At 41.3% G+C, this 16,553-nt stretch overlaps 1 protein-coding gene across 2 annotated transcripts in view; it reads left to right on the forward strand.

Annotated features, from left to right (window-relative positions):
• cntfr (ciliary neurotrophic factor receptor) overlaps positions 1 to 16,553 on the forward strand; it is a 211,322-nt gene that overhangs the window by 163,133 nt on the left and 31,636 nt on the right. For both annotated transcript variants that reach the window (XM_029515728.1, XM_029515729.1), the window contains one exon: positions 15,080 to 15,197. In XM_029515728.1, coding sequence (XP_029371588.1) covers positions 15,080 to 15,197 — 118 coding nt within the window. The remainder of the gene's footprint in view (positions 1 to 15,079; positions 15,198 to 16,553) is intronic.

Consider the following 16,553-nt stretch of genomic DNA (forward strand, 5'->3'; position numbering starts at 1 on the left):
AGAGTGTGTGTGACAGAGGCTGAGAAGCTTCTGGCCTGGGAGATTGAAATGTGTGCCAATGAAGTCAAAGTCCTACAGAAACAGATTGGAAAAGCGGCAAAATTAATCCTACGCTGTTTACTCACTAACACAGTTAGTGACGGGATTTTCTTTTGTCAGCAACAAGTAGTCTGACGGCTTACGCTGTAAAATGGATAATTTCTTATATTCTCATTTTTGAGATTCTTTCCCACACACCTAAATTCAATTTGTTGTTTTCAGCCTTCACAGCAAAGCAACTCTTTGTGCACATCAGGGGAAGCAGTGGGTAATTTTAAAGGGCCTGAGAAATTGACTAGAGCACAATCAATGTGTCAGCTAAATGACACACCTGCAGACACACAGAGTACAGGGTACTAAATTATATATTGGAGAAAGAAATATGATAAAACAGATCAAATATATCAAACAGGAAAACAGAAAGCTGTAGTGGTGACTGTCGTATTTCATTTCTTATGTTTTCACTGGCAATAGATCCATCAGGAAGCAGCTACGGAATTGACTTGTTTTATATTTACAGTTATAAGCATGATGTCTGATCTCACATGCAACTGGACGATGGACGAAATTGCGGCTCTCACACTTCCCCCGCTTCCCCTCTTGGACGTTATTTGTAATGCTAGTGTTCACAGAGGAAACAGCGAACCAGGATAACTTTTGCAGCCCAACAGGAAGCCTCACCTCCACCACACACTGTGTCCTTGTTTACATCTGCGGTTCTCTGCGTCATGCTAATCACTGACTCAGGGTTATGGTTTGCGCAATGTGATTACACCACCCAAATATTCAAGGACACCTAGAATGAAGCTGAAATGGGCTACAAAAATGAATTTGTATTTTAAAATAGCAGCATATGTGTCAGATTGTGTACACAGTTTGTAAGGTGAAGCATCAGGAGTGATGCCTGGAGAAGACGACAAAGCTCCTTCCAATTTTCCAAGCGAGCGTTTCTGGGGAGAAGGCGAGCGAGACACAGCATGCTCCAATCCTCCTCTTTACTCTTTCAGGTAGCTGGCACGGGTCTGTGTGTGTGTGTGTGTGTGTGTGTGTGCGCGTGTGTGCGTGCGCGTGTGTCTGGGCACACTCTTGTATGCATGCCTGTGTGGCTCACCCACTCAATAGTAAATTCTGTTATCCTCGGGGGTCCGGCTGTGCAAGGATTACACACGCATCCCACTCTGGTTTAAAAACACAAACAAACACAGGTACGCACATGCAAAAAATCCCGCACACAAAAATCTCACATAGACACACATTGTGTAGAATATCTGCACAACACGCATGGCCTTGTTTACACACACATGCACATACACGTGCACGCCACCTTGGCTTTGCTACGGCTTCGCTTTTCAATTTTCAGCTCAATTACATTCCACTGTTACCTATTCTAAACCAAGATCCCACTTTTCCCTCAGGACACACACACACGCACACACACACACACACTCATGCGCATTTATTTAATGGCACTGCATCCCACTTAAGCCCAAGATTGTGTGGCCTCCTCAACTTTCCCTGAAGTGAGAATCATTTGGTACTCTGGAGACTTCTTAGAACTTTATTTTATTTTTTTTTCCCCTTCTTGTTGTTTTTCTATTTCTGTTTACTCTCTGTAGAAAAGAGGACGATGAGATGCAGGAAAGCTGGACCACATGATCATGCGCTTTCACTGTTGCAAATGTTTAGTCGCATGAGAGCAACCTAATGAAATCATAATGCAGCAAATGCGGTGGCTGCAACTGGTCCAAGACCCCTCTAATTTATTTACCGTTGGAGCTGCACGGTGCGCCGAGAGCGCCCCTTCAAGGCCAGAGCAGAACTGGCTGATCCTCCTGGAGAAGGAGCATGGTTCACAGCCCGGGCTCAGTGAACTTATAGGCTCTTTTTATTTCCATGTTTACAAAACGTGGCTATAAAGAAAAACACAAGCTAATCACAGTCAGAATTGATGCTCTGGGTTTCGGGCTTCGCATAAAATGTACGACAGTGACTGTAATAGTGAAAAATATGTTTCAAATCAAAGAACTCCCTTCATTAAAGCAAAGCCAGAAGTGGAGCTCTATAAATATATATATATATATATTTATTATTATTATTTTTTTTTTTTTGTCATTTCAGTATGCTTTTAATCTAATTCTCAGGATGGAGTGACTGCAGCTGCTGCCTCTGCATGGCAACAAGAGCACATACTGTCAGCAAACCTGTCACCTTTTGGCGGCTGTATATTCTTCCTCGGATAAAGAACCTGTTTGAAAGCAGTCAGCTCATCATAAATTAGCTTTTACTTCTACCTAAAAAAGAAAAACTAAAGACTTCTTGGTCCATATGCTCACGTATATATTATTTGGCGTTCACACACGCACGTGCACACACACACACACACACACACACACACACACACATATACACACTCAGTAACCAGTCCTAATAGCAGTGAAGGCGAGTGTACAAAGAGAACAAACAGCCATGTAATGTGGCGGTTCCCTCTCATTGACACAGGGCACTGGAATGCAACATGGGGTGGGAGGCTAGGAGACATAGTGTGTGTTTGTGTGGGTGTGTGTGTGTGTGTGTGTGTGTGTATACCGTCCTGTCAGATTAGCCTAATGATTAGCATTACTGAGAACTGACAGCAAGAGGAAGGAACAATGACTGTCATTTATCCTCTTTTTTCTCCCTCTCTTGCCCACTCACTTTCTCTTTTTTTTTTTGGTGTGTTCTTCTGTTGCTTTTAATCACTAACTCCCCCTACCTCCCCTCCTCTCCTCCTGCTGCCCCCACAACGACCACAACCGCCACCCAAAAACCCTCCACCCCTTGTCTCCCTCACCGTCTGCTTGCTTCCTCCTTAATGGATTTTTTCACACATGATTCAGCAATCCAACACCATTAACACAGCTTGGCTAATAAAATATAATGACAGATTGCCGTCTCTGAGCCCTGTAACATAGTTGCCAGTAAAGTGGTTTGTAATCAAGTAATGATAAGTTGGGAGGTTTGGGGTTGGGATTGAGGTTAGTTAATACCCATGATTTGACCGCTTACCACAAAAAAAAAAAAAAAAAAAAAGCATGATATGAGAGGGATGAAGAGGGGAAAGCAATAAGAGAAGATGATTGGGGGCTTAAAAAAAAGGAATCAGGTATAAAAGGGAACGAGAACGGACACATAAAAAGACTGAAAGTAAGAGACGATACATATTGTACGCTCCCCTGCCTCCAGGCTTAGTGTCTGACTGTGAAAGAGAGCAACTATTGATCTTCACGTAATACACTCGGTGCTTCGGAAAAAGAAACACAAGTCTTCAATGTTGATCTTTAAAATAAGGAACGACATCCAAGAGTGCACTGTGGAAATGATCAGCTCAAGTTGCATTTTACAGTTTCTATGCACATATAAATAGAGAAAGGATTGTTGCCATTTCTAGTTGTAGTCAAAGGCATCCTGTGACCTTTTAGAATGAATCTGACTGGCAACATGATTGTAAGAAGAGGGGCCTTTTTACGGTGATGTATTTACTGCATATGATCGTGGTTGGAGTGTTTTCTACTGACAGGACACTTTCTGGCCTGTTTATGGTTAAAATAAGCAAAAATACAGTTGGACAAAAGGGATCTTCTGTGTCAAAAGGTTAAGGTACATTGAAGCTTTTTGGGAAACTTTATTTCAAAGGATCTCAAGCCAAAAAGGTTAAAAACATCTGTCTTAGGGATTCAGCAGTTACATCTATCACATGCTTCAACAGGGAGAAAAAAAAAATATGTTTCACTTTCAATTTCTTTTTTTTTTTTTTTTTTTTTTTATTGATGTTTTTTGGGTCCCAAACTTTTCCATTTTGTCATATCACAGAATCAACTTCAGGAGGCGGAGCTGGCTGGAACCAGAGAGGAATAAAAGTAGGGAAAGGAAGAGAAAAAAAAAAAAAAACTTGTCAGAGAAGAATGCATCACTTCAAGCCATCACTCAGATTCAGGGTTATACTCCAAACTCGAGGCACCGGCTTGAGTGTTTGTGTGTATTTGATATCGAATCCAAACAAGACTCAAAGGAATGAGGATAGGTGCGATAAGAGCATCCTGTTGTGATTGCGCCGGTGCCAAAATGCTGCAGAGGGAATGAGATCACTGTTTGTTCCTCCATTGAACCATGTAGACCAACTCCTACTTGCTTTATTGCCTCAGTTCAGCTCTCTTGCCCTCTCTTGCCTCCAAAACTGGAAATTAAGCATCATTTTCTCTCACAGAAGGGGGAATTCAGTTTCATGATTACAAATATCTGGTTTGGATTCTTCACAGAGCGGCATTTTACATCACATCAGGCGGGACGCATGCTTTAATCTCCATGCCGACATTTCCTCGCAGTGAGGTTTGCTCTCAGCTGACAAGCAATAAATCACATCTGGGATACACTGACCAGGTCATTCTACTCCAAGCTGAAGTGAATTCAACAGCATCGAGGGGAAAAGGTCACATCAGATTTTGGCATTGCGCTAACACATATGAGACCAGTGTAAATTATAAACCCTGACGACTTGCAGTTCATTAACATTACCTCTCAGACTCTATGACGACTCAGTGGAGGGAAGTCTGTTTCTGAAAAAGAAATAGACTTCCCTTCTTCTTCCCTGCTATACACACGTTTTTGGTTACTTCGGAATTCATACTCCCCATTAGCTGTGCTTTCAATTATCACTGATTACTACTAAAAACCTGTCAAGCATCTCCACCACCATTTAGATGCACCCTTACTGGATCACTCCAGTTTCACATTGATGGCATAAGTACAACAATGCATCAGCTTACCACAGAAAAAAAAAATAATATCTGCAATCATTTCATGTGTAATTCCATTGTAGCTTACTCAGGAAATATCAAAACTTTAAAATAGTAGAGGACAATGATCAACTTGTAATCATACGCTAGCACAAAGAGTCAAACAGTTTTGCCTGTGTGGTTCTAGTCAAGGCATGGTTCTCAAATCAGGCAAAAACCTTCTATGTCAGAAGCCTAAAATTAATCTGAATAGCTATCCAGCTCTAATTTCATTTGATTCATTCGGCGTGTATGGCTTTTTCCTCTTTACACATCGATGTCCTCACGTGACACCTGTAGCATCATTAGCAGACTGGCATGCGCCTGATGTAAACAGCAACGGTAATGGCCAGTTCTTGTGAATACTACTGAGACGGCAGATCCATTCTCGGCCGGTGTAGCCAAGTGCTGAGATGTTCCAGCTTGGCTGGAACCGGGGCGAGATCGGCGAGTGCACAGCTGGTGTGTGGAGGACCTGATTGAAACCATGAGGCTTAAAGTCCCTGTGCAAACATTCCATTAGAATAGCATTACAGTATTAGCGAGAATCACTGTTATAGTCGCCCCAAGGTGTGGAGCAACCGCATAGAATGCTGTTTCTCGTTTTGTTACTTGTGTGCTTCGAGTGTGCTCTCGCCCACTCCTTTGCTTTCAGGCTGTCACAGTGTGTGCACCGCTGCTTGTTTGCCCTTTCCCTATCAGTCTGTGTATCTAAAGGGTTCAGACTGTGCAAAACGAGCCTTTGTGTCTCCACAGTAACGTGACACCTTTCATAACTCCATTAAGAGAACGCGGTGTATGTAGAAAGACAGCACAGAGTGCTCCTGCACAAAGCAGCTGGCTGAATTCACAATGATCGCTTCAAGGTTCAGGCCAGACAATTCTGATTTCTCCCTATCTGTCTGTCTGTCTTCCTGTCTATCTGTCCATCGTGCCCGTCCTATCTAGCTTTGCATCTGACAGCCAAATTTTAGGGAGTCAGATGTTTGATTCAACAGTGGAGGATCCGGGTGGTACCTGCTTGTCTCATCTCTCCGTCTCCCTCTGTCGCACTCTGAGTGATGGCAGTTAGCAGTTCGTCTGTTTGGCAGACTGACACCTCTGATTGGTCAATCCCAGCCTGTCACTCGTGTCAGCATCACTGACATTGCAGCTGAGAAGCAATTGTCACAGCTGTAACAGAGCCTCAGGCTTATTATTGCCATGGTGACATGGAGCTTTACCTGTTAGTGAGACCAGAGACATCTCAACTGAACAGATTTAACACACTCAAATTTCAATTCTTCCCAGTAAAATTCTACCTACCCCTTTGCCACGTTGACAGGGTTTTCAGTGGTGGAATGGCAATTTCTACTTTCATTATGGCATGGGCATTACATCAACCTCAATAGCTTTCCCTCTCATTTCTTCTCTTCACCTTTCTTTAAGTGTCTTTTCCAACATCAGCAAATGCTAATCCAGAAGCACATCGCACTGTGTTTCAGTAAAAAGCAGAAGTGTGCCTGAAGTTGTTATGCAGGTGGTGTGAGTGGCAGAAAGGACACTCGGGGTGTTAAGACGAAGGGCTATTTTGGAAGTGTTTAAGATTTGACAGTACTTGACACAAGAAGTGATTGGCAAGTTGGTCAGATGCGTGGCAAGACAGGAGCAGAAGGAAATAATGATACTGTCATCCACCTCACTCTGGGGAAGATAGGATGACTATTAATACCTTAGTTTTGGTGTCTTACCCTGTATTACTTATGGTGTGACACGGTGCAAGACTCAATCCCCCGTTAGCCACGGCGTTTGACCTGCCCCTGGAAGAAGTCAATTGATCTTTAACTGGCCCTTGCTCTGAGGGAGGCGGCTGGATTCCAAACATGAAAAGGTGCCTTTCTCCTTGAGAAACAGTTAAGTAAAAGTACAAAGTGAGAACTTTCCAGATGATTTTTATTTGGCTTCTTTTCTTCCTCCTTTGACTTACACCAAATCTTTGTTATGGCGCTAAAACAGATGCATGTGAGGCTACAGCTTGAAAAGTGAAATTCCCAGCTTCACAAAGAAGATTACTTTTAAATGAACAAATCACTCATGAGTGGCATCGTGCTGTTCTCCAACTTTCTTGGCAATCTTCACTTCCCTGTCAAGAAACGTACGTCTGAAGTAACATGAAAGGAATGCCTGACCGCTCATCAGCTTCAGGATTCATTGCTACCAATTTTTGCGCTGTTCTGAGGTACATTGACCATCTCAGCTCACATCCAAATGTGCATAAAGAGTAGGAATTTTACAGTTAGGTTGATATTTTGTTTGAAAGGCCACCTCTGAGGGAGTTTTGGCTTTTGGCTGTGTGTTTTTGGTCATTCAATACTGCAACCCTCTCATCCTGCACAAGGATGCCACACAGCCATCACTGTGTATATTGGCTCGAAAAAGCAGAAACATTGAAAAGAGAGGAAAAGCAAAAAGAAATGAGTAAAAATGAAATATGGAGGTGCAAAAGAATTTGCTCTCATGCTAAGAAGCAACAATTGTCTCTTTAACGAAAGAAGCTAATTCCCCTCAATTAGGGCTCTGCTGAAATGTTAAATACGGATAAGGAACAAAGCATGATTATTTCACTGAGCTTTTTTTTTTTTTTGTTTGTTTGTTTTGGGTTTTTTTTTTTGAGGTGACTGGGATGAGGTTTTCCGCTGTGCCATTGCTCACATTTATCCACACCAATTCCAGAATATTGACTGAGTTAGTGGATGAATTTACACACTGTGCCTCATAACGTCAGCAGCCTTTAAAATCAAAGGTTTTAGTCGCTGAATAGTCCAAACAATTCAGCACGAAGTGCTCAAGGTGAGATTGTGTTCGTATGTGTGAAACTGCTTGAGACTCTTGTTTTATTTTCTGTGAAACATAAGCTGCTATTCTCGAGCTTTGAGACAAGATTTGTGATTCCAGGTGTGTACGTGTGTGTGTGTGTGTGTGTGTGTGTGTGTGTGAGAGAGATAGAGGTGGGCCAGGTGGGGAGAGCGACCAGGTATTAGTCGTCTTCCTACGTCTTAACTGTGGAGCCGTGGAGGTCCATTAAAACCTCACATCATCTCCCATCTTCACCTTATTACAGCTTGAATCGTATTTCCTCAGCTTTAGCTCTGGGAACTTGGCAACGTTATTTTTATTAATTTTTCTTTTCTATTTGTCTCTTCATCTTCGGCTCTCTGCCTCTCTTGGATTCTCTCCTCCCTCACTTATCAACTCCTGATGCTCTCATAAGGTATGCATGCTCCTTTCATTCATTCATCTTTCACACACGCCTGTTTCCAATTGGCCCAGAAGCATTCCTGGAATGCCAGGATATCATTGTTTTGTGCAGAATGCGTGTGCGTGTGTGTGTGGGGGGGTGGGGGGACGGCTCTGGACCAGCTCAAGAGAAAGAGAGGGCAAGAGAGGGTGAATGGGAGGATGGGAGGAACGACAGATAATACAGAAATAATTAAAAGTCAAGATGAAGCAGAGGAAAGAAATAAGTGTTTGGTGTGCATATGCATGCATCTCAATTCTCATGCATGGAGTCAGTAAGTCAATCGCAGTAACTGTATAAACTAGACAGGAGGTTCTGTATAATCAAATAGAAGTGCAGGAAAAGGCACACCCCCTCTCAAACACGCAAACACACACAAAACAACTGCTTGCGTGCTCTGTTTTGTTTAGTTTTTTTTTTTTGATGTTTTTGCTGAACTTTATTTGAAATTTAGGTAGCCAGGCATTTTCAAAGACATCAAATATGCTCTGCTTAATTTAAGCAAATACATATGAACAACAAAGCTGCCTAGAAGGAAAGGAAAACCACTGATGGGTCGAAAGGCAAAACATACACAACGTAGCTCACGTCGCTTGAAAGACGCTTTCAAGAACGCATAATTTACGGGCAAATGTGTGCACTTGCAGTTCAGCTGCAGAATATGAAGTTGCATATTCACTTTGCAGTTGGCATACAACCACATACACACTAACATGTGCATACATCGGGATAGCTTCAGAGCGCCGGATAAAAATATTACACCACAATTACATTACTGTTGGCCACGACAGCTGGTCTGGACAAAAAGGCACCACAGCGTCTCCGTCTCTGTCTCTCTATGACTTTGTCCTACAGTTTTATTTACATTCCTCCTCCTCCCCATGACACATGACTAAGCTAATCTAAAATACAGCAAGCCCAGCACTTGCAGGCTGAATCAAACAGAGACCAAAACCATCTGCCCAAACGAGTTACGCCATTCAGAGCAGCACAGGCCCAAGACTCTCAGCAGAGGATGTCTTTCTTCCCCCACTTGGATTTCAAATACGGAAAGCGTGATTTTTAAACTTAATGAGATGTGAATAATATATTTGAACAGAAAAATCAATGGATAATACACAGATATATGGATGAATGGATAGGACTGTTGGCTGTTGTAAGACCCTTGGGTTGTTGTTCTAACGCTTAGCAATGCTCAGCAAAGACTGTGGTTTTTTTCCAAATTGAATCCATGAAAAGTGCAAGGACAACTTGAAATGGGAGCCAGGAAGGCTTCTGTGTTTTCAACCATGATCAGACGACTTTTGCTCCGTGACACTGTTCATTATCAAACTGGAACTAGCTAGATGATGGTAATTGTGGCCAAAGGGGAATGCACGTGATCGGCAATGATACTTAGATAGACTGCAGCAAGAAAAAAATATTCTACACCACCACCAGCCTGGACTCAAGGGATGTTGAGTGCATGGGTTTGTGCAGTTGATGCCAAACTCGGAAGCTACAATATGGGACCCTCAAGAGAAATCCAGATTCATCATGATAAAAAAAATACAAGTGAGATCAGATAAAGATGATCAGAAAAATTGATAAATATAAGTCACCCCAATAAATCAGTTGAGTCACTGAATATACAAATACAGTTCAACAAGTCCTAAATGGTCCAAAATCATTTATCCTGTCAGTCAAAACATTAATCCAACAGCCAAGACACACAATCAGCAATACATAATATAAGAGGACAGTAAAGTTATCAGTCTTGAAAGCGAAACCTGGAACCTGTCGTGGTCCTCCTCAAAGTTCAACACGTTGGGCCTTCTGACATGATCACTGGAGGAAACGCTAGACATTAGAGGAATGTCATACCTAATTCAAAGGGACCGAATGAGATTGTATATTTCTCCCCAGTGTGTTAGCCAAAGTTCCTCACTGCGGCCATATGATTGACTGATGGGTCTTTTTAAGAAGTAACGTGCCTACTTCTTTTGAAGTAAGCAAAGGTATATTAGCACCAGGTGTAACGGCACCCAGAGGTACGATTAAACAAAAGAAATAAATGGCAACGTTATACTAAGGGAAAACATCTTTGTTGTCATTGCAAGACATCTAAAAACACAAAACATCGTCACTGTCATGCTCACTGTTATGTTCCTAAAAGCCATACTTTCTTCTTCTCTTTCACTATTCTAAACCTGTCACACAAAAATTCTGGGTCTTATAAGCAAACACACACACACACACAAATGTGATGAGGGACAATGACATCCAGTGGCCTGGTTGCTAGGCTGCAGACGCTGTAGTAATTGCTATTTGGTTGTGCTAGTAGCTCTCCTGTCACTGTGTGTGTGCCGCCTTTGAGTGTGTGCGTGGTAGTGCGCACCCTCCTGTGACAAAGATCCTCTTTTACAAGAACCAGAATTTTTGTGTGACAGGTTTAGAATAGCAGGCGAGAAGAAGTAAGCGTGCGGCTTAGGAGAGGGAGAGAGCTGTGATGAGCTGTTGGCTGCGCCTACCAGTTTATTTAGTACAAAGTGATCCAAGAGTAACTGCATCATGACTTTGACCATGTAATCTAACGGATTTGTGTGGATCCATGTTCTTGTTTGGCAACAGTACATTATCTCACTCTCAGTGTAATATGCCACATTGGTAAACTGTCTGCTCACACTGTGGGATAGTGAGGTGGGTCCGCCACACATCACTCTGACTCTCCAGAGACTTGGTGCTCACAAAGCCACATCCCCCGTTTGAGTAATCAAATTCTTATAGCACTTCATCAGAAGTGTCTTGAAATCACTCTCCACCCTTGTATTCTCTTTCCCTCACAGATATATCCCTAAACAGCTATTTAACTGACAACTGGCATGTAAAGTTTCAGAAAATCAGCAGCAGAACCACAAGCCAAGGCCTTAATAAATTTCAAGTTAGAAATTGGTAGCATCTCTGATAATGTACATATCTACAGAAGAGACTCAAAAGAAAAATCCAAATATGTATATTTCCTTGTATAGATCTTTTTTTTTTTTTTTTTTTGGTTCTCATGACAATTTATAAGCTGCTATACAGTAAGTTGAGTCTCTGACATATTATTATTTAAAAGTAACCTTACTGGCCACACGTGCATGTGTGCGTGCAGGTGGGTGTTCCGTGAGGCCAACAAAGGGCATCATCAAAGTCCCGTTCAGCATTTAGCAATTCAAACCAGACGATGAAAGAGTCCCGATTCAAATAACATTTATTCATGAGTGGTGTCCTGTCTGCCACTGACTCAGGTGATATCTCATGGGGTGGTTCACAAGAAAAGAGCTCGTACAATGTCATTTTAATTTCATTTACAGTTGTACTTGCTTTAGTATTCATACTGTCTTTGTTCTGCCTTAAAAAAAAGGGGGGTGCATTTTCTCTTGTCCTTTCTTCTTATTCTGTTACATGCACACAGAGCTTTTGATGTTTTATTATGAGCAGCGGCTTTATGTTCATGTGTACGTGTTGTGTGTCTAAATTATTTTGAAGGGACTTATGCAAAATCTAATTCACAATCATGTCTAATTTCATCCATTTCTTCCATGCGCATCCATTTACTACATCTACTACTTTCCCCTTCCTGTAAGCATCCTTCCTTCCTATTTCTTGTCCTTGCATTGTTTCTGTCTTTGTAATTTTGTTAGATTTTGTTCGACTTTAGATTTTGCTAATAGTTTCTCTGTGAAATCCAAGGTTTAAACTGACCAAATCGGCTGAGCAACTTAGATATAAAATAAACTAAAATAAATAATTAACAGCAGCATTAAACTGGTCGATGTGTGAGTAGCGTAAATCAGAGTACGTCGAGTTGTGTTTCTTTCTGTAAGGCTTTAAAAAGATGTTGGAAGCTGCAGGTCTTCAGGTGACAGCTGTCTGTTTGCTGTTTGGTCACTCAATATAGTTGGAGTAGTAGGTGGGGTCCACAGTTGAAACCACTCCTGCCCCCCCCCAATAAGCCACACCTCACACCCAGCCACCCCCAGGGGCAGCATTATAGTATGAGCTGCCCTTTTGGTGTCATGGTGGTGGTTTTGACTGGCATGCCTCACGCCTAGATAAATGAGCAGGAGTAAACACTTCAGAGTTTAAATAAGCCACTTCAAACATGACTGGCCTGAGCGCGCACACACACACACACACACACACACACACACACACACACACACACACACAGACACTCATCCTCTTCACGCCTGTAGTCTTTGTCTTTGAAATCTTCCAAGTTCTTAACAAACTGGTTTGATTGATTGGGGCTAATTTCACCAAGCCTGCAGGAATAGTTGCTGCTTCTATTTTGTGCGTGTTAGTGTGTGTGTGTGTCCTGAAAACTTGAATATCTTTGCATTCGACATTGCGTGTTTGTGACTTTAACTGGAGCTCTCAGATGAGGACCACATTGATTGAGATGGCCCCAATTAGTCTGTGATTAATTGGCTGTGATTGGATGTCGTCCCCAGCACCTCATTGTTGACTGTATTGACAGGATCATTAGTTGCTGTGGTGACCGCTTGAAGGCCAGCTGTGTGTGACAATGAAATGACCCCCCGGCAGCCAATCAAACTGACCTCATGCATGTGGCTTTGTGTGCACGTGTGTGTGTGTGTGTTTGCAGTGTGCTCATCATTAGAGGGAGCTGCTCACAAATTATATTGCAAAGGTGTTGTGATATGACAATAACGTCCAATCACAGTCAGACACAATGCTGCCGCCGACTGAATTCCCCTTCAGAGCCTTAATAAATTCAAAAGACAGGGAATTCAAATTAATGTCAAGGCTATTGATCCAGGAGGGGAGTTTCAGCACCCAAGGGTGAGCCTGACAGAGACAGCGAGGGAAAAGAAAGACTCACACCGCAGTACTGAAACTACAAAAAGTGACAGAATAATGGCTCGGAAATTCTGCCTGCATGCAGTTATCATTTCAATAATCACCAGTGATGAATATAAAGCTCAAGACACAGATAAATCTTAAATAAATCTTTTTCTTTTTTAGCTACACAACTTAAATGTAATGTTGCGTTGAATAGCTTATTTGCATTTTGTCATTTCACTGATTCCCCCCCCCCCCCAACGCACACACATACTAAAATGGCAAATTTTTTAAGGCCTTATTTAGCTAATTATACATTTTAGCAAAAGTATTTTCTTTCGCAAAAATTGTTCTTCATTTCTGCTGCTTTGTGCAACAAAGGTTAACTCAGCTTGCTAATATTTTAGACCAACTCAAGATGAAAAACACCCTCAAGTATGTCATTTTAATTTTTATATTACTATGAATAATCCACAGGCCTCAGAAGGTGATAATGAAGTCCAATTGTTCTCAAAATACCAAACAAAATAAATACAGTTCTTTTACTTTATCTCAACAGTTATTTGGCCATTTCTTGGGATTGGCTTCCTGTGCACAATGTAATTATCAGTTTGTGACCAAATTTTTTCAAGCTAAAATACACCAGCTCAGGATAAATCATTCCATCTCCATCCAGATTAAATTACAGGCCATCAAACATTCAGAGCAAAAACTGAACAATGTCCCTAACTGGGAAATTTCCACTGACGTCGCCTATTCAACAATAAACTTTATCAAACCGCTGAAAAATCCTACAAAGGTTATTTGAGACCCCTCTTTTTAACGTTGTCCCATGTAATTATTACCTTTTTTATGGACACACCCTTGAAACTGTGCACTGTAAAAACACCCAGAGCTATCATTTTCCCCACATGGGAGACAAACCCTGTCCTACAGAGCAGTTCATGCTGATTTTCCCATGTCTACCACAATGAAAAGGTTAGTGGCTCTTAAAGATGGATTGACCCATCCCACCCAGTTAATTCTGGTGTACATTACTGACTGGAAATGAAGAGTAAAATTGTCTGCATATAGCTGTCATCGGTAGACTTCAGGAGGATATGCTGTGTTACTGATTGGCTGACACCAACTATTTAATGATGAAAATCCACTGACAGCTCTATATATTCTTATTAAAGCAGTATACCACAGTGGTCCTCGCCACTGAACCATGTGTGAGATGAAAAAGATGTAATTTAAGTCTGAAGGGAAAGACATGAGGAAGAAAAGAGTGCATATGAGGGAAACACAGAAGGAATGTCATTATGTGATGGCACAAGTGTACACTTGCTGTATAATACATGTAGAGATAGTAAGGATGGAGGGTAAAAGGCTATGCGGAGCAAGAGAGGGAGTGGTAAACGTCTTTCATTCTTATTTTGCTCCACCACTCCAACATCCTTCCATTCCTTTTCAAATTTCTCCATATAAATTCTCTGCTCTCTCTCTTTTCATATGCTCAATAACTTAAACATACTGTTAAAGCGGCTGCAGGTCCTTGTTCCTGAACTCCTGACCATTTGAAAAATGTTCCCTCAACCACTGCATATTATGAGGGAGGGGGAAAAACGCTACTGCAGACATTAATTAAAAAAAAAAAAAAAAAGTCTGAGTTAGCACACAGAGGGACTGAGTGAGGAGGTCTGGCAACACTGAACTCAATGGTGATGTTTGACCTGGCCTGACATTTTGGGTGTCCCCCAACTCAATCTGACTCAAGATATCAGGTTTGCCAGCACTTTGAGGTCCACTTGACTTTTATATTAAATGTAAGTGAAAATCTGAATGGATTTATTCCAGTTAACACATAAATAAGCTATTTTAATTACTCCTCCTCTCTGAACCTAATTTCATTTGCTCCATAAAAAAGATTGAGTAGCAGTGACGTTTTTAAAGGCATATTTGGTCAGGAATGATTCATTTAATAAGAAAGAATGATTAAAGTAATCTTAATATTACTCTCTTGCTCTCTGTTATGCCTGATTTTCCACCATGTTTTTGTCTCAGACTTGGCAGACTTTTAATTGGTTCCCTTTTTTTTTTTTTGTTTCTTTGTTTGTTTGTTTTCTGTCTCTTCCTGTAGTTCCTCCTCGGGAGCCGACAGTCACCTGTCGATCCAACACCTACCCAAAAGGCTTCTACTGCAGCTGGCACCAGCTGCACGCGACGTACGTCCCCACTACCTTTGAGGTGGACGTGCAGTAAGTACAATTATTTTCTGTAGAAATGTGTATGTCTGCAGTTTGTGGATTTGCATCTTTTAATCCATTCTGGATATTGGTCTGACAAGCACACGTTTACATTAAAGAATTTTCTTCTGAGTTTATTAGAGCTTACTTTGGTGGCTGCAATCTTACCGTATTATATGTTGAGATGTGAGTGCTTTGGCAAAGTCTGACATGACAAGATTAAAGGAACTACAGCAAAAGCTCAGAGTTTTGAGGAGGGAGTTGAGAGATTTACGGGATTTAGCATGGGATTGCCCGCTTAGCATCAAAAGTAGTAGGTACATCTTCTCATTTGAATGCAGGCATGAATCAGATGTTTTTATTCTATGTGACTTAGACTTAGTAATATAAACTGCAGAAGAAATAATGGGTAAAAAACAGTTAATGGAAATTGGCAAGAGAAATAAAGTTTCACACTTTTCACTAATGGGATTTAAAGGCGTCATGGCCCTGATCCCAGCACTCTTCTCAACAAAGGCTAGGAGTGGAATAAAACATCTATAGGAAATGGCATTTGAAAAGTTTAACATTACTCATCTGATGATTTTGTTAAATAAAACATGCCTCAACCTATTGTGTTTTTTTTTTTGTTTTTTTTTTTTTTTTAAAGGGCTTCAGTTGTTTTCATTTGAATAGCATTAAAAATGTTTTTGTGATAAATGTTCGTGCGAAAAAAATAAATAAATAAGTGAAGAAGATGAGATTAAAGTGATTATATGAAAAACAGGGGGCTCAAACTGCTGTTTAACTCCTCTTCATCTAACCCTCCCTGGGTGTCCAGGCCTGTTTCAACAGGATCGTGGGTTAACCTTAAATACTCAAAATGTTTGGCTGGAGACCTGATGAGTCAGTGAGGTGGGAATATCAAAGAGAACATGATGGAGACAGAGTCCCGGAGCTCACGCCCCAGCAGGTGGACTCATTAATGTTGCAAAACCAGTATTATTCTGTTTGAATAATAATGAAGAGTGGGACGGGGAGAGAGGTGCAGATGAAGATGCCTATAAAAGGGAATAACAGTGAGAGTGGCAGTATGTCTAGTCTGAGTAGGTTGCAGTTTGTTTTTTTTTGTTTTGGTTTTTTTTTTATGCAGAGAACAGACGAGCATCCAACAGGTGGATTGATACTGGATTGATAGTTTATGCTACCAGCTCCCCAGTCTTCTGAAAAGTTGGTCCAGCCTCTTTTCTATCCACAGCACCAAAAGAGAGTACCTCATGCTAACAGGATTTAGAGTTACAGCATGACTTTTTTAAATATCTTTTTAGCCAACAAAATAGTGTAAAAAGCAAGCTGTAAAAGTATATTTATGCTGAAAACTGCCAAGTA

This window comes from Echeneis naucrates, chromosome 12 (genome assembly GCF_900963305.1).
Source record: "Echeneis naucrates chromosome 12, fEcheNa1.1, whole genome shotgun sequence".
Taxonomy (NCBI): Eukaryota; Metazoa; Chordata; class Actinopteri; order Carangiformes; family Echeneidae; genus Echeneis; species Echeneis naucrates.